Here is a 25,497-nt window from a genome sequence, read left to right as displayed (position 1 = left end):
TATATATATATATATATATATATATATATATATATATATATATATATATATATATATATATATATATATATATATATATATATATATATATATATATATATATATATATATATATATATATATATATATATATATATATATATATATATATATATATATATATATATATATATATAAATTTAAAAGTATATAAATTCTGCTGCAGCTAACAAGCTTCAACACTAAGAAATACAATACTCTCTGGATGTTTGTCTCTAGACTTAGATAGCTTAGAGATAGCACTATAACAATGTTTTGATGCACTGGCGCCCCCAAGTGAGGAAACCTGGCATCTTCAATAGAAGCATTTAATCATTTACCAACATCTTCCTAATATATCTAAAAAATCCTGCAGCATGTGGTCACTCTCAAAACATATAAGCAAATATTATAATAGTATTATGAATTAACGTACTTATTGGATACACACTGTACATTTGTCAAGGTGGTGAAGTTGTTCCTCACAGTTCGAAGACTTGCCAGAACCTAAAAAATAAAAAAAAGAAAAAAAGAAAAAAATTTAAATTTAAATTAAAATGTGAAAAACACCTGTTGCTGTTCTTAAGTGCAAATTCTTAACAAGAGCACTTGTTTTAACAGTGTCAACATATTGCTGATGAGCTTTTATCACATGAAGATTTCCATAAATGGGCACATTCAAAGCTTCAGACTTTACTTATGCTTACCAAGATACTATGTAAGAGTAATATACATAGTATGACAACAGTAATGTAATAAAAAACATTGGTTAATTTAATGAATGTCATCTTAAAGTTACATCAAAGTGACTCATTTGATTTGTGACAGCACATAAATCGTACATGACAGTGCATGGTGTTGGCAACAGTATTTCACAGTTCAGTTTTTTAAACAATGTATTTATTACTTACTTACAGCCACATATTGAACAGTAACATCTACAGTTAATGCAACACTCGTGAATAAGTGTTGCAAACTTAGAAATAACATGCAGGCTTATTTACTCTTTTGTTACACACACACACACACACACACACACACACACACACACACACACACACACACACACACACACTAAAACTATGTAAGCTACTGAAGATGTAAAGAGCTGCACTAAGTTTTGTAGACCACCAGATGTCACTCTATTTGTATGGTATGAGGCCCAAAGCTTTATTTTTTTGGTACAAATAGAATGAAAGCCTCACACAGGAGACTTCATCTGCCCATTACTTATGAAAGCCATTGGGGAAATTGTGTTTTTCCTAAAATGACAGCAAAGTATTATTCTGATGACATTCATTTTTGGGCACAAATCTTACCTGGGCAAATGGAGTCACGATCAAGTCCTCTCCATGTCTAAAATGGTATGTGATGAAAGCAAATACTGAGAGTTACACACTAACATAATCTCTTTTTATCATAGCGAATTTGATTTTTCAGAAGGCTGTGATGTGAACAACTCACAGTTCTCCAACAATGGAAGAGTTTCGAGACAAGGACTTTGGTGATAGTTCATAGTCACTGTCAGAGCGGTAAAGGAAGGACTCTCTGCGCTGGCCATGACCTGCCAGGTTGGGGTGCAGGACCAGCCCTGAACTCGGAGATGCCTGTGGGTCTGAACACAACAATGGGCCATTCTCCACTTCAAAGCTGAAAAAAGACCAATAAAGATAAAAGATACAAAAAAGAAATCAGTGTAGGATCCATGGTGATTCCTAAATCAACGTCAACAATCTGAAGCATTACTCTTACCATGTTTTTCTGATCAGTCCTCAATCTAATCATTTATATTGATTAAATCATCCAATCATCTTCATTAAAACCTAAGTACTTATAGTAAGCTGCCACTAAGTACAGACACAACATCTCCACAAATCCCCAACCTAAAATGATTACTCACTCTTCCATCCATCCATGGCCTAAAAACGATAATATTGAGCTCATTATAAAAGTATGCTGTGCTGATCAGTGAGAGAAGGAGTTGTTTTATTGTAAATGGCTGGTTTGTTCTGTTCTCTAGTTACATTATGTTGCACGAAAATTGCACTCAGAGGGAGAATAACTCCATATGGTCTGATGTAAGGCATATTGTAGTGTTTATTTCAGTGCTTTTTTTAGCTGATAGCTACAGTAAATCTGGAACAAGCATCTTTCATAACCTGAGATTAATGTACGTGTACATGGACCTTGGCAAATAAATTTACATTTAATTTTTTTATAAAATGAAAACGTATATATTTAATGGCCCAAACTAATTGGTTAAGCTTGTCCTTTGGCTTTTATATAAAAATGACAGTTTTCTGTGCAATGCCAAAATATGACTTTTAAGCTACAATAAACCAACAATGCACAGATTACACTTTATGTGTATACTATAACCCTTAAGCTCAGAATGATTGTTGAAGTCACAATGAAACCACCCGTGATGCACAGACAGACATATATTATCTGTTTTTCTCCATGGAGTGGGTGCAGGAGGTGAGGACTACCTATTGTGCAACAGGTCAGAGGGCCTTGTGATTAAAAGTGAAAGGTCAAAATATCAATGACCCATATAAACAGCAGATGTTGCAAACCATTTAAAATTGATAACTTTACTAAAATTCACTTCCACCAAAATTTTGTTTAGACATTTAAAACATATTTTATGTGCCTCTGCAATGTGCCTCTGTTCTGCTACAAGTGGGATTAACAAGGCAAATACTTGGCCCCACACCTCTTCCAGAGAAGGTCAGATTAATGACAAACGGGCTACAATTATACAATGCATGATAGATAGGATGGTAAATGTCATCTTTGCTGCTTTTTGCATCATCCAAATGCCAACTTTACACAACATAACAAAAAGCTTTACTTAAACAAACCAGTCACGTTCTCTGACATGCTCAGAAAAACTATGTTAATGATGCATAATTTCTATGGATGTCATGTAAAACTCAGTTCAAGCAGTCAGGTATTGTGAATGAAGTATGCAAATACATTTCTTTGACACTGGACTGTTAAGTTATAATTTTTTATGTTGCGATCTTCAAATGATATATACATTCTAAACCCAGAGACATGCAGGCAAAGTATTAAAAAGCTATAAGACAATTAGTATTAAAATGTTTGTAAAACAGCTTTTTTTCAATAAAGAGAAAAATTGCAAAGATAAACACTTAGATGTCACCTGGGAGCCAAGAGGTGAGCCCTACTGACCACTTCCTCACTGAAGTCAAAGTGCCCAACTCTGCACCTGGAAGACCTTCTTAACATTCTTCTCTCCCTTTCACCTCGTCTTTTGTCATCAGGTAACAAAAAATTCTGATGCTGCTCCGCCACAGATATGCACGCAGAGTGAAAGACCCTCGTTCTGTCCAGTAACTAGCCACGTGCTGGAATAACATAGGCTTGGCAGACACAAATAGGCAGATATGGGCTGGAGCACAGGAAACAGACTCTGTTTATCTGACTGCCTGTTCTTTTTTGCCTGTATATTAAACCACAGCAGATTAGTCAGGGCACGCGTCATCCTGTCTGCCCCTGATTTGGCCACCTATGATGTCCTATAAAAACACTTGTACAAGAGTTCAAAAGAGAACATGACATATTAAATTGTAATCTAGATAAATTTATTTATTTGTCAGTTTGGAGAATAATCTGCATATGGTGTAGTGGAGATAATTGAAAGACAAAAATTATTAATATGCCTTTGCATAAAGTAAAGTCCTTTTCATGTGGACAATGGCTCTCAGGTTGAATCAACAAAAAAATCACAATCAAGTCAACAAATAGATTTTTTTCAGCTTTGCAAATCTCTTTTGACTTTACAAACTTCCCAACAGGAATCAATAATTGAAACATTGACCATAGTCAAAGTATTTGTATAACAAGGTTCCAGTTTATTCTTAATTATTATTCTAAATAATGTTAATATTTTTAGCAGGTGAGCAAGACTGTAATGGTAGTAAGAACTCTTAGTAGGGAAGATGGAACAGTGTAGAACAAAGTTGTTGTTGTTAAAATGTTGTTGAGCAATTTAAACATGATTTTGAAAAACATCCAGCATTGAGCAAGATTCTTCATGTTTTGGCAGAAGACGGGGTTTTAAAAATAAAATTCTGGGTTGATTCAACACAATGTCAGTGTTTATATACTACACCTCTACACTTCCACAGCAATAGAGTTAAGTTAATATTAAAAGCAATCTGAACAGGCTGCAGGAGACCTAAGAGTGGGACTGTATGACATTTTAAAAACTGAGGAGAACCAGAGCCTGTCATTAATAACAGAGTTGAAATAGATTAAGAATCCAGATCACTGGTATATAAATATATGTGAGGAAAAAAAACACTTAAAAACTACAGTTGTGGAAATAAACTGACCTAAACAATCCTGAACACAGATGAACATGTATTCATGCATGTCTTTTCAGGGGTGCTTAGTGATGAATGATACTTGGCAATCTTTTCTACTAAACTCCATTTCAACACAGAAAGGAAAGCAGTACTGTAACAGCATTTGCCATTTAGGATTTGGATACAATGTATCCAGAAAAAAAGTTTTAAAAAAATGTTAACTATGATAATTCTACCTCTGTTGTTTCTTTCTAATCTACACCTGTCTTCTGCTTTATTTGAGGGTTTTATTTTTTCTTCCTTGTTAATTTCTTAATTTCTCAAGTAATAAATAATCCCCCCCTTAAAGAAAACAATAAATAAATTGAGTTGGCAAAAACAGACAGCCTAAAATCCACTTGAGTTACATTTCCTTTGCTACACCTAACCACACTAACCATATCCTACCAGGTGTTCACAAAGTGAATGAAGATGCTTGCTCAAAACCTGCTTCTGGCTAGAGGTAAGACCTAAAACACTGCAAGAATTTGCCATGACTGGCACCAAGGTCACCCTTGGTGGCTGGGTGGGGCGGGAATTGAACCCCTTGCCTTCTTGCATCCCAACCCAATGCTTTACCACTGAGCCACCAGACTTTATGTTAAGCAGTTACCACAGTATAATCACAAACCAACACAAGAGAGGAGCTCTCAATCCCTGAGATCAGATATTTATGAAATTGAATTAACAAATATTCACTCATATACTCATTACTGAATTTCTGATACATTTTTGGGTGGATATCTGCCAGACATTTCTCATTAACCCAAATCCTAAATAGAGCAAAAGTTTTCCAGCACCTGACTTTAACTTAAAAGGAAAAGTAGTAGACCCGATTGTTCCAGACATGAAAGCAACAGATAAAAAGGCAGTGAACAATGCGTCTTTGAAGAGATAATAATGCGTAGTTTTGTGGGGTGAGTCACAGCGATTGAAAAAAATTACCATTTAAATATGTAAGGTTGCAGCTATCATAAAAAAGCCATTTGCTACATATTGAACATACATACATTAATGGAAGAAGCCTATTGTATTCTCTAAAAAACAATGCCAAATAAGTGTCCAATTACTTCTTCTGATGACTTACAAATGAACAAAAACAGTTTTTCCCCATTGGTTACATTTATTATTGTAAGACATGTAAGAATTGGCTAAAACTAAATGTCACTGCCACCTTAAAAGCTCATTTGCGAATCTAATGTTAAAACCATGTGTGAGTGGTGCTATATAGTTGTATATAAAAACTGTTAGTATATTCTTTTGTTTTTCAGAGCCCCACCTGTCAGGGTCAGCCTGTGTGATGTTGATGCGAGGCAAAGAGGTAATTGGCAGGCTTGTGGGTCTTGTCCGGGTCACTGGATCTTCTTCAGGTGTGAGCGGCCTGCCCTTGTCTCTCTCCTTTTCTGCCTGTCGCCATGACAAAGGAGGCAGCTGTAGGTTGCCAGAAAACCGCCTGTGTACTTTGCATACCTCTACTCCAAGGTTGCTGGCCGTAGAAAATTGCCCCGCAGAATGCTCCTCATTCTCCTAAGAGTAAAAAAAACATAACATAACAATGGCCCCTCTGAAAACTCACAGTATGAGTGAAAGTCTAATATCAAGTCAGTGTCCCCCTGAGATATAAAAGTGGAATTAAATTACATTACAATTCAGGGTACAATCTGTGATGACGCTAGTGAAAAAATAATTAAATAGTAAAACAAATTGTTCTCCATAGGCACTAACTGAACAATCTCTATGCCGTACACATATCCTGATGAAGTACCATTCTGTATATTGGCTACATTAATGTCTTTGTCCTCTCTGTTACAAAGACAAAAATGATTTGTTTGATCAAAGGGTTTTTCAGGACTCCTGTCAAGTGAACCACCAATTGACATTTTCTTATGAAGCTGTGTTAAATATAAATTGTGTTTAATGTGTCTGGCTGAGTGTAAGGGTTTTACTAAGGAGCCCTGGGTGCTTCACTCTAATGACAGGTTATAAACAAGTCAGGGCACGAGTAAACAGAGGCGGGCTGCCAGAACTCATTCTGCATACATTATCCTCCACTTTATTTTCACCGCATACAAGTGTGAATTAACAGGCCGGAGAGGGGGAACAAGGAAGTACAACAACGCTATAGCGGAATTAGAAGATCAAAGAATTCCTAGAATGTTAATAAGAAATCATTAAATAAGAAATTATTTATCTATTTTATGTGTTTGGTTAGGGAAACTACAGTAGATGGAAATCACAAGTGTGAAACTGTGATTGAGAGAGCATGAGAAAAACAAAGAGACTTCACTGTTATCAGGGCTGACAACTCCAGTCTGACAAAATCAAGCCTGCACACCTTATAATATCAAATCTCTCAGCTGACAAGATTTAATTTTACACAGTTAGATGCTAGTATTACAATATCAATATTTATGGTGATATTTGGAAGCTTAAAAATTACAAACAACAGACATGTCTGTTGTCCTTTCTAAACTCTGAGAGTGAGGAAATTATCCCACCTCCTCTTTCCAGTAACAGAAAGTTGAGGCACATCAATTGAAAAGTAAAAAATGTCATAACAATGGGAAAGTAAACTGCAAAATAATATTCTGAGACCAGGAAAGTTTCCAGAAAGGAGAGAGGAACACAAAGCAAATGAAATATACAGCAAAACTACAGAGAGAGCCATAAGTTTGTCCTCCTTTCTGATAGTAAACACAGGTCTGCTGACTCTCCTCTTTCTCCTCCTTCTAGGAAATCCACTTTGTCTGATTTATTGTGTCAGTTTTTTCCTTAGACATTCTTCCTGTCCCAGAAAACTGTTGAAAATTTAATCTAACAAAACAACTCTGTAGAAATGATTCTGATTAGGGTCTGTACCCACACAAAAGCAAACCAGCTATTACCAGCCACTGCTACTTTCAAATTAAGTTATCAATTGTATATTGATTAGTTTACTGACAACTGAACATGCAATTTCTGTTCTTCATTGATCTCTTCTTCATGAACCACCAGGAAGAGGATATACTGCTGGGTTACTTTGTGTATTCCTGTATACACTACAGACATTAGATAAGGATATTGATCATTTTAGAATTCAAAACACTGGCAAATTTAGAAACCTGGGATTTATCAAAACTGCCAGAACATTGTCAAAAAAGGACAGGATCTGTGATGAAAGCAAAACAATGAGTATGAAACGGAGGCAGTGCTGCTCTAGTGTCAAACAGAGGTGGAGTGGGTTTTTTCCTAAAGATGAAAGGCTTTTCTTAGCTACAGAGTCTAAACAACTGCTGTGTTCTCTGGGATACTTCCAAGAATCCTTTTTGAATAAAGTGTGTTAAACAAGACACTTTAAGAGGGAAACTGTAACAGCATGGCTTGATGTGGTGCTGAAAATAATAAATTAGGGAGCAGAAGGCAAAAAGAGTGTCTGCTTTGATTATTTTGATAATATAAGATTCAAATTAATAGTGGAAAATAAACACCCAACTGCCATAAGTAGTGTAGATACGGGGATGTTTGTACCAAACAAACAAAGAAAAATGACTTTAGATTGTAAATCAGCATACTTTCACTGATGTAAATTATATAATACAGATATTCCATTTAACTACCACATCAATGATATTAGTATTTTAAACTGTAATCCATCAATTTATTTAGTAAATGATAGGATTTCTTTTTTCTGTGTCTGATATTTTGATCTTTGTGAGGTTTCTCAATGAGTTGATCAGTTGTTTCACATGATTACATTTTCTGGATCTTTTGTTTTTTTTATTTTTAGGTTATTAGAATTTTTTTGTCATAAATTGGGGGTCTGTATCCATCTTGATAAATTCAGATAAAATGTGTATACACCAAGAAAATGTATAAAAACACGTCCACAACTTTATTGTTCTCTCTCTTTACTGTTCACCCTGACATAGTCTGCTTAAAAAAAAAAAAAATGCACTTGCATCTCATGAAATGAAAGCACTTCTTCTCATAGCACTTAGCTTTAAAGTTTTCTCTTTTACCGATTTTTATTGCCTTGTACCTCGCTTGTAGTTGGTGTGGATAAAACAATCTGTCAAATGACTAAATGTAAATGTAAATGTATTTAACTCATTACAAAGTTGTCAAAAAATACATTGTATTATAACTACTGACATACACAGGAAGTAATGAAAGGATGAAATACTGTAGTATTACTAAAGTGCTTTAATATATAAACATTTTAAACATTAGCCTGCAAAACTGATCCTTCCAGTGAAGCCGAATAAGCACATAAGTGCTTAGTTAAATGTTTTTAATTCCAAAATTAGATTTCCATTTTAAATATGTGTCTGCCATTACACAAAATGCTTTATTACACATTTTCAGTTAGTAGTGTACAGTATAATGAAGGGGGACTAGGGGGGTTAAAGAATGATGGACTCACAGCAGGAAAACTCTGTCATCCAGAATTTATCTTGGCCTCTGCGCTCCTGTTGGACTATGTCAAAGTAAATGATCTGGCATGCCTACTCAGTTATAAACACCGGTGGTGTAGAGGAGAAACAGATGGACCTCTCTGTCAGATCTCTGTCCTTTGTACTCTCATCCATGTTTCCATCCACATTATGCCCTAAATGTCTTCCAGTGTGAACTACCTTTTAACACCTCTTCCTGCTCTGCCTCCTTCTTGTAAACTCATCATCACTCCTCAAGTCTCTATTATCATAACTCTGTCCCACATGCACACATTCATAACCCACTGTCCTTTACCCCCCCATCTTTGTTCCACCACACACACACCTCTCACTCTCTGCAGTGTGTCCTGCCAGATAGCAGTCTGTTGTGTACAGTACAGTCATCTGTTTATGAGTCACCAACCACCACACAGATATACTGCACCTCAATGCCTCAGTCTATTCCCTCTAGAGCTAACTGTATCTTTGTTTAGGGGAGAACATAGGGAAGGCAAATGCTATGAAATTTATAGTAAGCATGCAAATTGCCGAATTATTGTAAACTTTGGAGGCCAGATGCAGATTTTCAGATAATAAGAAGTCACGAGTGCATGGATGGATTTATGGTTGCTTAGATGAACGGTTGGAAAAATCAATACTTACATCGCCTGGTGTAACTCCCTGGGCACTCCTGCTTTTCTTCATTCTGAGAGATGCTCAGTTTGTCTCTGATCCGCTCTCAGAAAACGTAGCTCTTATCTGCTTCTGCTCTGGGCAGCCTCACTAGTACGCCTGCACATGGGAAGCAGAGAGGAGAGGGAGGGGAGAAGAGTAACTATAAAGTAACCACTTCCAAAAGTTATTCTGCCTCCTCATATCATGTCTGCATGTGTTATCAGGCTGATATTACTGGTTGTATTTAATATGCAGTTTTGGCATGCGTTAAGTTTCCCCTGCAATGCATTACATACTGATCAACACAACAATAACGATTAAATAAAGCAGCAAACACCAGTATTAAAACCATACTTATAAACTGCAATCAGTGTGACCCTAGGGATGACAATGTTCTGACTGTGCCTTTAGTGCTACCATAAGGTTGACAATTCCAAATCTTTTTGAAAACTATTGGATGGAGCAGATGATTGTTATGAATGAACCCAGTAAACTTCAAAGTCTTAACTATGCCATTTTCTATCAGCCTCAGATGTATTTTATGTTTAGCGAGTGGAAATTTGAAGATGTTAGCATGCTAACACACTTAAATGATGATTAGCATGGTAAACTTCTGATTAATTTGGTAAACATCAGCATACCAGCAAAGTCACTGCAACCATGTAAGAAATGCTCTTTTAAAGCTACAAGTTGCAACTTATATAATATGTAAGCACTCGTATGAGCTTTATGCTCATACATGAGTATAAGCCGCACTCTGCCAAGCTGTGTCAGCTGCTTCAGTTAGTCATCATTATAAAATTACGGTCAATGCTTCAAAACTTACTAATCAAGCTGATGAAGCTAATCAAGCTGTAGGGTATGTGCACTGAGGTCTTTATATCCAATACGGTCCATATGCCTTCAGTTAACACAACAACTATACTCTAATCAATTATGGAATGACCACAGCTGGTGGAAAACCACCAACGGGTAGACATGAGTGACTAATCTACAGTATGACACAATAATTAATCAATATTTTCCATGTCACTATTGATTCCCCCTGTGACTCCCCCAAATGCCGTATCGTATAAGATTGTTGCTGGTGCTCTCTGACCGCTGCCAAATCAAGTATCATGAAAGTTTCTGCCCTGCACAAACAACAAATATCTTGGTTGTCATAGTCAAAATATTCATCTACAGTATATGGCTTCCTGCTGTTCTTGGTTAATGTTGAAAAACTCATTTGCTGCCTATTCAAAACTCTCACATGAATGCTATTAAAAATGTCTTACTCTATCTCAGTTTCAATATCACATGTTAAAACTGAGATATTTTGCAATTTCCTGGAAAATATCAGCTCATTTTGAAATTCATGGCAACAACACATTACAAAAAAAGTTGGAACAGGGGCAACAAAAGGCTGGAAAAGTAATTGTCGCAAATCAAAAACAATGTAGGAGCATTTGACAACTAATTAGGTTAATTTGCAACAGATCAGTAACATGACTGGATCTAAAAGAGCATTTCAGAGAGACAGAGCCTCTTGAATGTAAAGATGGGCAGATTTTCACCAATCTGTGACAAACTGCAACTAAACACTGTTGAACAATTTATTAAAAAATGTTGCTCTACTTGAAATTGACACTTTGAAGATCACAGCTTCTACGGTATATAATATCATCAAAAGATTCAGAGAATCAGCAGAACTCTCAAGGGACAAGGCCGAAGTCTGTGGTCAGATGAGTCAAAATTTGAAATTGTTTTTGGAAACTATGGGTGCCCTGATCTGCTAACTAAAGAGGAGAGGGACAATCAAGACTGAAACGTGCATAGAGGTTTAGAGCAACGTATCCACACAACAACTCTTACAGGGAAGCCTTTCATATTTCAGCAAGACAATGCTAAACCAAATACTGCATAGATCACAACAGCATGGCTACACAGAAGAAGAGTCCGGATGCTGAACTGGCCTGCCTGCAGTACAGACCTTTCTCCAATAGAAAATTTGGTGCATCATAAAACAGAAAATCCAGCAATAAAGGCCCATGACTGTTGTTAGAATCCTGAAAAGGCCAAGAATGGAACATTTCTCTCCTAAACTCCATCAACTGGTCTCCTCAATTCCCAGACATTTTCACACAGTTGTTGTTGAATGAAGAGGAGATGCTACACAATGGTAAACATCACCCTGTTCCAAGTTTTCGAGATGCGTTGCTGCCATCAAATTCAAAAGGAGCTAGTATTTTCCATGAAATGGTAAAATGTCTTAGTTTCAACACCTGATATGTTGTTTATGTTCTATTGCAAATAAAATATGAGTTGATGTGATTAGAGTTGTTGCTAAGGTAAAAAGCTTATTATGTAGCATCTAAAAATGCTAATATTTGCCAATATCCTCCAAGTACAAAGTAAACCTAAATCTGATTTGAACGTCATTAATTTTTATTTGACATTTGGTCATAACCAAAAGTATTTGATTTATTGAAATTTTGACATGTTTACGGTGTTACCTAGATTGTTAAGAGAAAAACGTAATTATTACAAGTCATCCTAAACATGAATTTCTGTACCAAATTTCATGACAGGCTATCCTCTCACTCCAAAAAGTCCTTAGGATAAAGATTTAGAAATACCAAATTTCTCACAGCAGCTGTGTGTCCTTCTATAAAAGTCAAACAGTAAAAAACAATAAGCAGATCAATAAGCAGATGAAAAACACACTGTAAGTGTTATTGTTTGCATTATTCGGTCATAGAATGTAGATCACATTTTAACCAAAGAAACAAATATTAACACACGTAATATCTGTAAGATGATTAAACACAGTCATGATTTTCATGTCTTTTTTGGGTTAATAAGTGAACACACCCATTAAACATACAGCTTTATGATGGAAAAAATGTTGGCAACAGCCTTTTCATATCTGGTTAAACCAACTTTGCAGCAATAACCTCACGTGAGCACTTCCCGTAGCTGTGGATTTGACCTGCACAACGCTAAAAATATAGAATCTTGGGTCATTCTTCCATTCAGAACTGCTTCCACTCACCCAGATTCACATTCACATCGGGTGTGAACAGCATTGCTGAGGTCATTCCAAAGCATCTCTAGTTGGTTAAAGTCTGAGTTGTGACTAACCTACTCCAAAAGGTGGATTTTTTGTCTCCAAAGACATGCTGTAGTAGATTTACTTTGATTTTTTTGGGTCATTGTTCTACTGCATCACCCAACTTCTTCTGAGCTTCAGCTTGCAGACAGCCACCCTGATATTATCCTGTAGGATAACTTCATAAACCTGGGAATTAATTTCATCCTCTACAATGGCAAAGCAATCCAGATCCAGAAGAAGCAAAGCAATCATGATGTTCACTCCACTGTACTTCACCACTGGGATGATGTTTTCATGTTGGTTTCATGTTGCTCAAATCAACAACTCTTGATCATAGGTCTTCTGAGATCTCTTTTCGCAATGTATAGCTCACTTCGGCCGATGCTTTTTCAGCCATTACATTTTCCACGATTCAAAGTGCAATGGTGTCTCATTTTAACAGACCGCTGCCTCCACATTTTTAGAACAGCGTGCTTCAAGTGAATACTCATCCTAGTTTCCCCAGCGTTAGGTTATCCCCATGATAGCTGCTCATACCCCTACAAATAATTGATCGTTGAAGTGAAGCAGGCATCAGAATGCATGGTCATGAAGCAGTATGCATGGTCAAGATGCTGATTGTAAAGACTTGGCAAGGATTTTAAAAAGAACACCAGAGGGTCCAACAAGGCACAAAACAAATCACAGTTGACTGCATTTGCATATTTTATACCATTAGTACAAACCAAAAGTCATGCTGTGTGGGGTGTCCCAACAGTTCTGTGTTTCATTGCTACAGTACAAAGACATGTACATTATGTAAACTGATATTGCCCTGTACAGGAAGGGCCAGAGTTTTCTCCTTCTGCTGAGGACACTGAGGCAGACACTGCGGTGGCCTCTGCAGTCTTCTGAGTTGTGTGCTGGGCGTGTGGCAGCACGGACAGAGACAGGAAGAGACTCAATAAGCTGGTTAAGAGTCCGGGACTGCCCACTCGATTCCACCGAGGAGGTGGCAGACAGAAGGATGTTGGCCAATCTGACATCCATCATGGATAACACCTCCCGCCCCCTGCACTACACTGTAGAGTCTCTGAGCAGCTCATTCAGCATAAGACTTTTACACCCCCAGTGTATTAAGGAGCACTATGGCAGGTCATTCCTCCCCACAGCTATCAGAATGTACAACACATCAATACAGTGAGACACAAATGGAAGTAACTTTTTTTGTGAGTTTGGTATGTGTATGATCATTGTGGGAGAAACTTTTGTGTCTGTTTTGTAAGTTTTTAGGATCTTGTGCAATATTCGTTTAGGTGAGGGGAAATGTTTGGTTCAGTATCTGTTGCTTGTATTTTGATATTATCTCTTGTAGTTCCTATATTACACTGTTCTTATAAATAATATTCCGATAGCATGTACTGAGAATGCACAACTTACAAAACTTTGATGCCAACCAATGTTTGCAAATTTGACACATATTTCACATCAGGGAGGTCAGCAAGACTTCATTGCTGACCATTTGGCCAGTCAGCCTGTCACATGGCATACATTATATGCACAATGGCCAGCTATGCAGGGTGACTCAGTATCTGCCATGCATTTAAAATCGCCAGACACCCACACAAAGGCAGCTTTTGTGGTATCAAAACAAAGGGGGCTCAGGAAATCATGCATGGGACTGTGTTAATCTTATATTGGGTTATTCTTTACACCAATAATGAGAGCTTACACCTAGTAAAGTAAGACGTACTGTTAAATGAAGAAGTACTTGAGCAAAAATATCTAAAAACTTGCTGTGCATTAAGAAACAAATTGACTTACCTTACCTAGCCTTGATTAAATCTGTGGAAATGAATCTGAATTCTATGTAGGCCTTCAAATACTAATCAAACTGTTTGCACATAATAGATTAGGAGAAGTAGGAAAAATGTTCATAAGACATAGCAGCTCTATACAGAAATGCAGTAGGTCCTGTTTAAGGGTTGGGTCCACCCACATTTTTTCAATCCAAACAACGCCGCACCTATTTTATTCACACCTCAGGAACAACTATTTAAAAACAAAGCATGACTAAACTTGTACCTTATACCTATCAAAAAAAACTGCTACTCCCAATTAATGATGTTCAGTGTCAACTGGAATATGGCTTTCTGTTACTGAAGTAAACTTCAATGACCAAGTAAAAGACAATTGGTTTTGTTTGTTTTATCACCTCAGAAACATATCTAAGACACAATCTTCTCTCCTTCTCACCTTGAAAATAATAAGCTTTCTCTGACTGAAAGGACCACTGTGAAGCGAATACAGCTCACCTAGGAATTGGACAGCCAGCATGACACTGAATTTAGTTGAAAGACAATTTTTTAATCATATTGCATCTACACTGAAATCACCAAATAGATATTTTGTGTTTTGTCATGTCTAATCTTTTAGAAATGTAGCTGAATGCTTGGTACAAAACCTTTTTTTATTTGTCTCTATGACACCACATGACCTGGCATACTACAAAAGTGCTGTGAATTGAACTCAAAGAGAAATACAACAAAACATCCTAAATCTGATTTAAATGAAAATGAAAACATTTATTATAACAACTTGGAATCATTTGTTTATGAAATTTTAATCAGTCTCTCTCTGTTGGCCCTGAGATCGATTTGCAACCTGTCCTAGATGCAACCCTCCTCTGGCCCAATTGGGCCAATTGGATGAACGGATGGATGGATGGATCAATGGACGGAGGGATGGATGGATGGATAGATGGATGGAAATTTCATTTGGGCTACTATATGAAGGGCTGTGCAGAGTGTGGTAAAGTGTAAAGAACGAGGTAAAACTGTATCAGAGCAGGAGGAAAGAGGGATGGGCAGAGCAGAAAGGACTTGATTCGTATCAGTCTTTGCTCTGTTGCTTAAGTAGAGCTGAAGCAATTAGTGGAATAGCTTATTAGTTGACAAACAGAATTGTTTAGTTTTGTAACTTTTATGATAATCAGTTATCAATTTTCTGAGTAATTCTTTAAGCATAAACAATGCTTTTACATGTTTTAAATGAGTAAACTGAATATTGGCATTTTGAGTTGTTTTAAAAACATAAAAAACTCTACGTTTTTAGTAGTTTCACAGTCTGCAAAATTTACTATGACATTTTCTGTAACAAATTTTGAGATAATCAAGAAAATTATTAAATTGGTCATGGAAATGTAAAAGTGTTAGTTTTAGAGTCTTAGTGCAAAAAAGTTACTTTATAATTTAGAGGTCTAAAAGTAGTGACTGTCAGTAAGTAAGGTCTACAAAGCACAAGAGTGTATTATATCGCCAATGTTCATGTGATGCTCGGTGTCTAAATATCAACTTAATGCATGCAGACTAGTTGGGCATCCATCAAAGGTCAATGGAATAAGTTGTAATCATAACAACTTCTCTTACTTGTCACTGAAAAACTTTGTCACTGACAACGTCAGAGGGAAAACGTTTGTGCTATATTAGCATTTAGCGCAGTGAAGCAGATTCCAACACAAGTGAACTTTACAGAGGAGTGAAGACTGAGAAGAGTTTGTTGAGGAGGGAGAGAAACTACGCACCAATTTGTGGCAGCTGAAAGATGACCTCACTGTGGAGGCCACATACAGGGGGCCCTTCGCCCTACTGTAGAGAGGGAGAGAGACTGGACAGACCCTTGGAGGTTGTTGCCACTGGCCCACATGTTGCAAGATCACTTTGGGATTGTTCTGCTGACACACCATGTGTTTGTCATGTCTCCATGTTGGCAAGGCATACAGATTTTAACCTGTTGTCTGAATAATAATAATAATAATAATAATAATTTGTTTAAAATTGGCAAACAAATATAAAAATGTACATGGTCAATTTTATGGTTGTATACCATCCTTAACATGAAGATAAGTTACATCTGGTATAAAAGCCAAATAGCATCTTCTATTATATGGTACACAATAATGCATCTCTTTTGGTAATATCTGTACATTCATGACAGATAATTTGACGTTTTTCTAACTGGATGAAAATAAGGAATACATTCCTAATCTCTCTATAGCTTTTAGTGCTGTGTGACTGTGCTACAACACAGCTTTATTGGGCAATATTGAAGAAAAAGAAAAAAAAACTGCTTTATGGGACAAAACACATGGTAACTGTGACAGTGGATGAGTCACAGTTTGATTGCAGTTGCTGAAAAAAACAATTATTAAGAGCAGGCGCCACCCTATTGAATTCAAAAACCTACACAGATATTCTAATTGCCCCATGATATTCAAATCACCATATTCAACATCCATTGATGTCCATCCATTGAGGTATTGTGATTGAAGTGCTGTCTGTGTCAGCACTTCATCAGTTATCCATTCATTATACAAAACTTTCATTGCCAGGTTCAAGCTTAAACTGTGAAAAATAACTAATGGTATGAAGATGGTACAGAAATTTTGCCAAAGTATAAAGGACTCATTACACACAGAGGGGCTTTGGTGAGGGGCAACCTCCAGGTAAACATGGCTGTAAATCCTTCAGATGACAACTGATATACTGTAAAATTTCAAACCATTTACACTTATCCAAAGCAAGTTACACTGCAGCATCAGCAACAGCAACTGCAGAAAGCAAAGTGCCCATAGAAAGGAATGTTTCTGTTTTGTGAGACGTCAGTGAAAATAGTTAAAAAAAAGATCTCTTCCTCTTGAAAGTCAATGAGGAAATACCATACACCATTAGTCAACAATAAGGCTTGCAGCAAACCACAAAATCCCCTCTAAGACACTAAAGAAGTGAACTCACAGATGAAGCTCTTCTCCTTGAGCCAGTGGTAAGAGGAGGAGCAGGAATTCACGTCAGCAGATTGTCAGACTGGAAGACAAACAATGTATGGATCACAATTTCACATATCACAGCAAAATATATGTAAGACAGAAAACACTGACAACAGTATTTAACAGGGCGAAAACCACGTGATTAATGTTGTATCAGCAACAAAGGTCCCTGACAAGATTACAGTCTCTCAAAGGCATCAAACGTTCTCTCTGACGAGCAAGAAAAGTGGCACGGAGATACTTGAATTCAAGTTTGCATTCCCAGATCATGTGATAAATAGCAGAGGATATCAAGTAAATTTCATAGGTTACAAGAAAATTCAATTTACAACTGTGGAAGCCAAGAGAAGTGTAAAAGCTGCACTGTAAATTCTCTTCAAAGAAGGAACCCAATGCAATTGCTATGGTTTTGTAAATAAATGGCATTAAAATCACAGTTCAGTTTACCTCCTATACCCATACAAAGACATACAAACAGTTGTATAATTCAATCAATTGGGTTTTCATCAATGCTCCTAGTATGACAAACACTCACCCAGTCCTCAAATACAAAATGCCTAGAGCAGACACGATGTGTATTCAGTGAAACATCAATGTTCAGCAACAGAAAATGCAGTATAGTAACCACACCACCGTCAAAGCCACTGAGCAGCCAGTAAATGAGTCATCAGTCTGGCACCCGGGATCCCTTTAAACAAGAAGCTGGATGTATGTGCCCTGTTGTTTCAGCACTGACTGAGAGTAAAACGACAGTTGCCAGTTGAGTTCACACCGCGCAACCTGGCGTAGTACAAAAGGCTATGACTCAAGCTCAAAGAGAAATACAGTGAACTTTCACAGATATAAAATTATGATATCGCATGCCCATAAAATGTCACTACTATGGTATAACAAGTGAGTTTGTTTAGGATGCCAAACAGAAGCACAGCTCAAAAAACCTTTCTGTAGAAGAGGAAAAATTCTACAAAACACAACACTTTTTATGCGCAATAACATATTTTAAGGAATATAAAGGACTCTGGACATTTGTTTCGCTGTACTCACAGTGGCATTCATTGTGAAAACTGTATGCAGAGTTAGATAAACAATGTAAATGTCAGATGGCTTGTCACAAGCAGACAAATATTGGTTATCTTAATCTTAGTCTAAAATGTATAACAGTCGTTTCCAGCCTCACCTATTACAGAAATTAAGAAAGGTCACAATAGGGTTTCTATTTTGACAAGAGATTGACACACACATTCATTCCTTACAATATCCACTTGAGCAAATTTACTCAGGTCTAGCAATCTAAACTAGTGCCATTATGTTTCTGGTACTCTTGGTTGACCTCATTTATCTCAGAATGCATTGCCAAATGACAATGATTGATCGTGCAATGGCATAAAGACTTACTGGTTTATAGACAAAACCAGCAGCCCTGCCATTACTGTTTTTTTGTTTCTGTACCAGACTTCACGCACAATATACACAAATATTTCATTTCCAACCCAACACAATTGTATCAAATTACAAAGTATTTTAAATTCATTCTTTTCCGTAATTCACATTTGGTCCACTTTAATAAGTTAGATCACTAACGGAGAATATAGAAATGTGTTTCAAGTGACGCAGAGTGTCGAAACAAGAAGACATGCCCACGATCAGTGTGCTGAGAGAGACGAAGGGCGCAGCCTGCGTCCACACTGGAAGCCTGTACGTGATGTGACTGAATCAAAAGACCTTTGAGTGCAACTCATATGACTGTCAGTCACATTTCTCTGAAAATAGCTTCTTTGCAGCTCAAATGACGGAAACCCGACACTTTGGCATCGTGAGACGTCGGTTTTTAAAACAAGGAAATCGTCAGTGTTTTAGCATTTTAAACTTCTTCTTCTTTTAGCAAATTTAAACAGAGGAAAACTTTACAGTGCTACGCGGGCCATCGGCTGCAGGCTACGGTTAAAGAGCCACGTTTCTTCGCAATGTGGACACGACAATGTCTAAACTACACACAGAGTAAAAGAATGTCATCCCAAAGTCATTGGGAATTGCACAACATTTTCACTGTAGCTACCAAAGGATGGTAACAAACACTCACCGGTAGTACATCCGCCACTACACGCGCCTTTACCGCTGTGTGATGCAGCGTTGTATCCGATTTCTCTGCCGCGTGCCTATAGCACGCGCCCCCTTTTTATCAGGATCCATTTGTTCCGTTCGCGCTTGTTCCCCCTCCCGAGCAGGAGAGAGCATCGATTGGCTTCGACGCTGGCGACGCAGATTCTTCCGCTTACCAATGGCTGTAAGCGCAGCTTCTGCCTTCCCACTTCGTTCATTTGATTTCCAGCCTGAGGAGAGTATGGATCAGTTTCCGTCAGTCCTCCAATTTAATGAGGCTCCACAGCCCCCGGGATCTCTTTCGTTCATTGATTTCCTGACATGTTTTAGTTGATTGTCTCTTTAAATAATAAGAAAGACTGTTTAGCACCGTGAAGGTAGTTATCTACAGCGTGTCTTTTATTTAGTGTCCAGTTAACACTATGTTTCTATTCAAGTAGACGTTTGAAATAAGTCATTGTTAAAGAAGAAAGCAGCCGAAAATTGTGATAAAATGTTATCATTAGAGCTACGTAACATGAAATATCATTTTAACAAACGACTTTTCACTGTAGTTAAAATTTATTTATTTATTTATTTTTGCTTAATTATTGCATTGTACAGCATTGCAAAATGATCTTGCGTTGTGTTGTGCTGATTTGAGGTGTGTCAACTTCCGATATGTTGCGGTATTGCATGCTTCACTTCAGTTTTCAGTTGTGTTGCACTGAGGTACCGTATGTTTGAAACGCAGTTGCAGTGTGATTTATGTTAAAATATCAACAGCATATTGTACTATGCTCACCTTTACGCTGTTCTGAAACTGTGTAGTGCTGCACTGTGTTCAAGGCCAGACTCAGCAGTCTAGTAGAATAATTTTGATGCCTTCACTGTTGCCAGGCAACAGCTGTCCTGGAACAGAGATGAATGAGTGTCCCTGGGCTCTTTCTTCATCTCCATCCTTACCTTTATCTTTTTTAAAATCTCAGTGTTTCCGTGTATAAATCCATTATCAATTTTATCACAGTCTAGAAGTTTCTTGAACATCCATCAATTTGTTATATGGATTTGAGGAAATAGACAACTTCTGATTCATATGGTCTTAAAGAGGTACTCACCAATTTCTCATCCATCTTACCAAAAGGGGTTACGTTTAATAAAGCTTTAGAATTACTTAAAAAAATACTCTACATAATTAAAACACAGTTTGTTCTGGTTTACAGCCACCTCATTGCTTCTCCATGTTTATGAAGAACCTCATCTCGAACACACTGGCCCTTAAGTGGAAAGTTGTCTAGGAAATCCAGAATGCTGTATTGTGTATAGGCGCACTTTACCCTCCTCAATTCTAATGCCCCAGCATTAAAATATCTCCTGGCATCTGACATGGAATTTAATTTGCACCAAAGCTCTTCCCTATGTGTTCTGTAAGGAAAATGCCTGGTCTTTCTGTGTCATTTTGAGCTATATCCCTGAACCACTTTTTAACAAACATTCCACTGTAAATCTTTGATAGGTCAGCTAATTTCTCAACAAAACAAACATTTTCATGCACCCACTAACCTCTATGTTGAATGGTAGCCCATCAATGTTGTATCTACGCCCTGATGAAATGCAATCATTGAAGGCAGGAAGCACAATTTTTTTTTTCACAGAAATAATTTGTTGGAGAGTGAGGGTTCCCTTTATTTGTGGAGAAAATGCACTTGGCTCCGCACAAAAATTGGTGAGGCAGCTTCACTGCATTCCTGACCCATGTGAATGGAGAATGAATTTAAACCACTTAAGTTCTTTGCAGCTGCATCGTTGATTTCTATCATTCCTATTTATCTCTGCATAGATTATGTTAGTTTATTTTTTTGTCACACTGATTGCTCACATCTGGCAATGTTGTTGATTTGTATTCGAAATTAATGTTTGCATGCTCAGAAAAGGCAAAGTAGACAGTGAGGCAGAGAGATGTTTATCAGTGAAAACTACAGGACTACTAGGCAAAACATAGAGCTGTTTTAAAGCTGCTTCTTTAATATTGCAAAATATCTAAATTAATAAGTAGCTGTTTGAACCTGAATTTTTTTCTGTCAGGCATAGGGTTCGCGTACAACTTTTGGACAGACAGAAATGTACTTAACCCCAAAAAACACTCACCCACACACCACCTTTCTTTCTTTTCCAGTCTGTCTCGTGGGAGGTTGTTACTGTGTTTTGCTATAGTAACTACTGCTGCTGTCCTGTATAAACAGTGTGCAGGAGTTTCAGTATGTCATCTATCAGCATAGAGACAGGTTTTTAAGAAATCACATCAAGTTCTCCATCCATTTCACTCATTGCTACTGACAAGATCAAATTTTACCATCACATAATTATTAGTCATCAGGAAGACAGAGGCCATATATTTGTTTCTCTATACACAGTTTTAATCAATGTTAGAAAACAAAATGCAGTCAGGAGCATATAAAGTCAATTCTGAGAGTTCTTCAGCAAGTGTTAGTGTTTTCAAAGTGTGGTTACAGTGCACACAATAGACAGAAAAACCTTTCTCCCTGGATACGGTACTCAAAATGTCAGTTGTGAGAAATAAAAAAGAATATTTTTCCATGTAAAGAAGTTGTGTAGCACTTATTAAGGATATCAGAAAGTTGATAGTACATTTTGAATTTTAAAAACATATCTGTGATATGAAATGGGATCATTATACAAACCTCAGAACCTCATTAATAGTCAGTCACTGATAACAATGAAAACGTACATGAGAAAGTATTGATTTACAATTAAATATATCAGTGGCTCCTGATGATGAAACACAAAAACAAACTCTAATCTCACACACAGTGATTTTTCTTTTGGAATTAGCACAGGCACTTATGAATGGGTCTGTGCATGTAATAAGATGAAGTACACTCAGCCTAAAAAATTTACAGCATTTAACATTCAGTATGTAAAAATATAATTGATAACATTGTCTTTTTTCAATATAACGAATTTGTCTTTGTCACCTGCAAGAATATAAAATGGAAATGTTGGTGCTTATTCCAAACTGTTTGTTCTAAAATCGAACATAAATGCTTAGATGTATGATAAACATTAAACAGTGCTTTCTCATTTGCCTCTGCTGGATTTTGAGGGTCATTTCCTCTGTAGCACAGATCACAGATAAGTGGTGAATGTGCAGTCCAAAATTATCTTTGGTGAGAATGTAAACAATTGCACCAGAAATAAGTAAGGCTTTAAGGTTTTGAAAACAAAAACAACCATTTCCATACAAATAAACTTTTTTTTTTTACCTGATTAGGAGTCCTACAACTAGTTGTCAGATAGCATGGACTATAATAACTTGCCCTGCCTTTACGATTTAAAAAAGTGCTTATAATCATCAGGAGATAAAGTAAACATTGCAGTGTGCATTAAACTAGGATCCCTTTATGACATTGATTACCTAAAGCATAATGAAATAGCAGGTAGCTGCAAAGCAGAAAGTGATTCTGGGGTTTGAAACAAAGGCACAACAAGCTAATATACATGGGTTAAGGTGGACAGTGAGGGAGTTATAGCTTAAGAGCGTCTCCCGACTACCAGGTATAAGGCACATTAATTGGTAGACACTGTTGTCTCCAACAATATTTCATTTATAATAATAATAATAATAATAATAATAATAATAATAATAAGTAAATGCCAAGTACATTTTACATTTAGCACTAACATGGCCATAATATATGTGCCCCTCAGTCTGCAGTTTATCCATTCAACTATCCACCTAACCACCCACCCATCTATTCATTCATCATTCTGTCTGGTGTTCACAGGCACTCTACCACTGCTCCCAACTAAAGTCATCCCCACCTCCAAACACAACAAAAAATCCGAAAATGGTGAGGAAGATGACAGCGTTTCCTGTCATCACAAGGCCACAGGCACCCCATTGGATCTGCAACAGAGAAATACCTTGATTAAAATGGTTTTCTAATAGCTTGCTGACATACATATCTAACAAGGGATGTGGTGGAAAGCAGAGATGTTGCTATGCAAGGAAATAAAAAATGTGAAAATCAATCTTCAAAACACCTGGGTAGAGAGGACTTACAGTATTAGTGCGAGCTAGTACAATGGGAAGCCCAAAAGCTGATACCACAATGCCAGTTGTTAAAAAGTAGGCCAGCTCTCTGCATGCGTTGCTGGAGGAGTCACTGTCATCACTGACACGCCTGGATATGAATGTTGGGATGGGGCTCAGTAGATAGAAAATCACGACAAATAGCGGCCAGTAGACCCTAAAAAGATAAGTGTGAAAGTTAAAAGAATGGTCAAAAAATTGGCATGACTTTACAACTTAGAAAAAAAAAAAAAAAAACAGGCACATTCAACAAAATAACACATAATGGAAAAACAAACATTTAAAAAATTAAACCATGCACATCATGCTAAAACAATTTAAAGGGGCACAGTTTTATACATTGAGCTACGTACTTTTAGGCTACATGTGGTTAAAGGTACAATTAACCGATTATAAATCACTGTATATGTCGTTTTGTTGAGTTTGGAAGACTTAAAAAAATAAAGTCTTTACAGTCTTTAAAGTGCCTCTTTAAGGCCTTTTAAAGTGATGTCACGCTTTTGGCTGTTAATCTTTGATCTGATCAACTGGAGCCTCACAAACAATAACTCAACATGTGTCCTTTAGACGCTTGTGTCATACAAAAAGATAAATAATTTGTTATGACAAAGCACTTACCCATACTGTTCCAGTCCGCAGCCCAGAAGGAGAAATGTCAGTCCAATAGCCCCACTGAAGGACAAACCAACCAGTGCTGGAGGAAAAGCAACATATCACATTTGCAGATATGCTTTTGCCCGACGCTATAGTAACAAAATTATACTAGGCTTTCAATGTTTATAATCCAAGATGGTAAGTAAAATACATTTACTGTGAAACAAAGAGTTAACCTAGAAGATATAAATATATAAGTAGTATTTTAATAATGGAGCTCAGTGGTCTTAAAATCATTAAACAGTGTTGTGGTAATAGTTTTCGAAAGGAATCGACAAAGGAATTCGAGTGTTAAAAAGCAGGTTAACATTTTATAAAGCATTTACGCTAACATCAAAGAAAAACGCCTGCGTTTTTCCAGGACAAAAACGTAATTTTTCAACTGTCAAATATGTCATCCGTGCATAAAACCTTTTATTAACGATACCTTTAATGCCAGCCATTGCGGTAAACGGTGTAAATCTTTCTCTTTGACTTTACTTCTGCTATTTGTGTACTGTTTTTGTATTCAGACTCTCCTTCTCGGTAGACTAACTTCCTGCTTCCACTATCGGAGTTTCCTTCTTCGTCATCACATGACTGTCTTAAAGAGACAGTGGCTCTGCAGTCTGCCAGGGACTGAAACAGGACCGCCAGCTGTGTTCAGGACGTGTAGGCGAACCTCAGCCGCACCCGGAGCTGCCGCCTTCTTACATCCCATTACTAGCCGTTTTTCTGGCTAAATTGTTCAGTGTCTTGTCAATCAAATGTAGTTTGTAATCACTATTCCTTGGTGAGAAGCTGGTTATCATCCAATCCGTAAAGAGACTTCAGCACTGTAGTACAGTTTATCCTACATTTTAAATAATTCAATAATTCATTCATGTATTTTAGTTACTTGCTGACTAGCCCTTTTCATATGATACAATCATTTTGTGATATATAAAAACAAACAGTGCTTTCACAATGGCTGTAGCTACCATCCATCCATTATCTGTCACCCCTTATCCTATGTGGGTCACGGGGGGGCTGGAGCCTATCCCAGCTGTCATTGGGCGAGAAGGGGGGGTACACTGTGAACAGATCGCCAGTATATCAAAGGGCCACAGAGAAACATAAACAGACAGACAACCATTCACGCTTATGGTGTGGGGCAATTTCAGGTTTAACCCATGAACCTAACATGCGTGCTTTTGGACTCTGGGAGGAAACCAGAGTAATCTCACGCAAGCACGGGGAGAACATCCAAACATCCAATTACATTAAAAAAAACTAAAATAATAGAATCAATA

At 37.1% G+C, this 25,497-nt stretch overlaps 2 protein-coding genes across 7 annotated transcripts in view; both read right to left on the bottom strand.

Annotated features, from left to right (window-relative positions):
* The window catches only part of LOC137098510 (3',5'-cyclic-AMP phosphodiesterase 4B-like), a 40,820-nt gene extending 21,220 nt beyond the window's left edge, over positions 1-19,600 (bottom strand). Inside the window, exons 1-7 of one of the 6 annotated variants that reach the window (XM_067474788.1) lie at positions 19,460-19,600; positions 17,348-17,416; positions 9,470-9,598; positions 5,674-5,921; positions 1,483-1,668; positions 1,338-1,374; positions 455-525 (exon numbers count right to left, since the gene is read on the bottom strand). In XM_067474788.1, the coding sequence (XP_067330889.1) occupies positions 455-525; positions 1,338-1,374; positions 1,483-1,668; positions 5,674-5,921; positions 9,470-9,511 (584 nt within the window). In that variant the 5' untranslated portion in view covers positions 9,512-9,598; positions 17,348-17,416; positions 19,460-19,600. Of the gene's footprint in view, positions 1-454; positions 526-1,337; positions 1,375-1,482; positions 1,669-5,673; positions 5,922-9,469; positions 9,599-14,378; positions 14,488-16,137; positions 16,285-17,347; positions 17,417-17,914; positions 18,033-19,459 lie in introns of those variants that run through there. The other 5 variants (XM_067474789.1, XM_067474794.1, XM_067474790.1 and 2 more) reach the window with 5 other exon arrangements.
* Positions 19,601-21,853: 2,253 nt separating this feature from the next.
* LOC137098578 (leptin receptor gene-related protein) lies at positions 21,854-24,812 on the bottom strand. The gene is made up of 4 exons (XM_067474951.1): positions 24,654-24,812; positions 24,191-24,266; positions 23,543-23,729; positions 21,854-23,386 (listed from the first exon to the last, which is right to left on the bottom strand). Exons 1-4 carry the CDS (start codon positions 24,667-24,669, stop codon positions 23,270-23,272), a joined length of 396 nt encoding a protein of 131 aa, XP_067331052.1. The 5' UTR covers positions 24,670-24,812; the 3' UTR covers positions 21,854-23,269.
* Between the last annotated feature and the right edge of the window lie 685 nt (positions 24,813-25,497).

Source organism: Channa argus, chromosome 14 (genome assembly GCF_033026475.1).
Source record: "Channa argus isolate prfri chromosome 14, Channa argus male v1.0, whole genome shotgun sequence".
NCBI classification, from domain to species: domain Eukaryota; kingdom Metazoa; phylum Chordata; class Actinopteri; order Anabantiformes; family Channidae; genus Channa; species Channa argus.
Note: the sequence above shows the minus strand (reverse complement) of the source record. Positions and strands in the feature narration are given on the sequence as shown.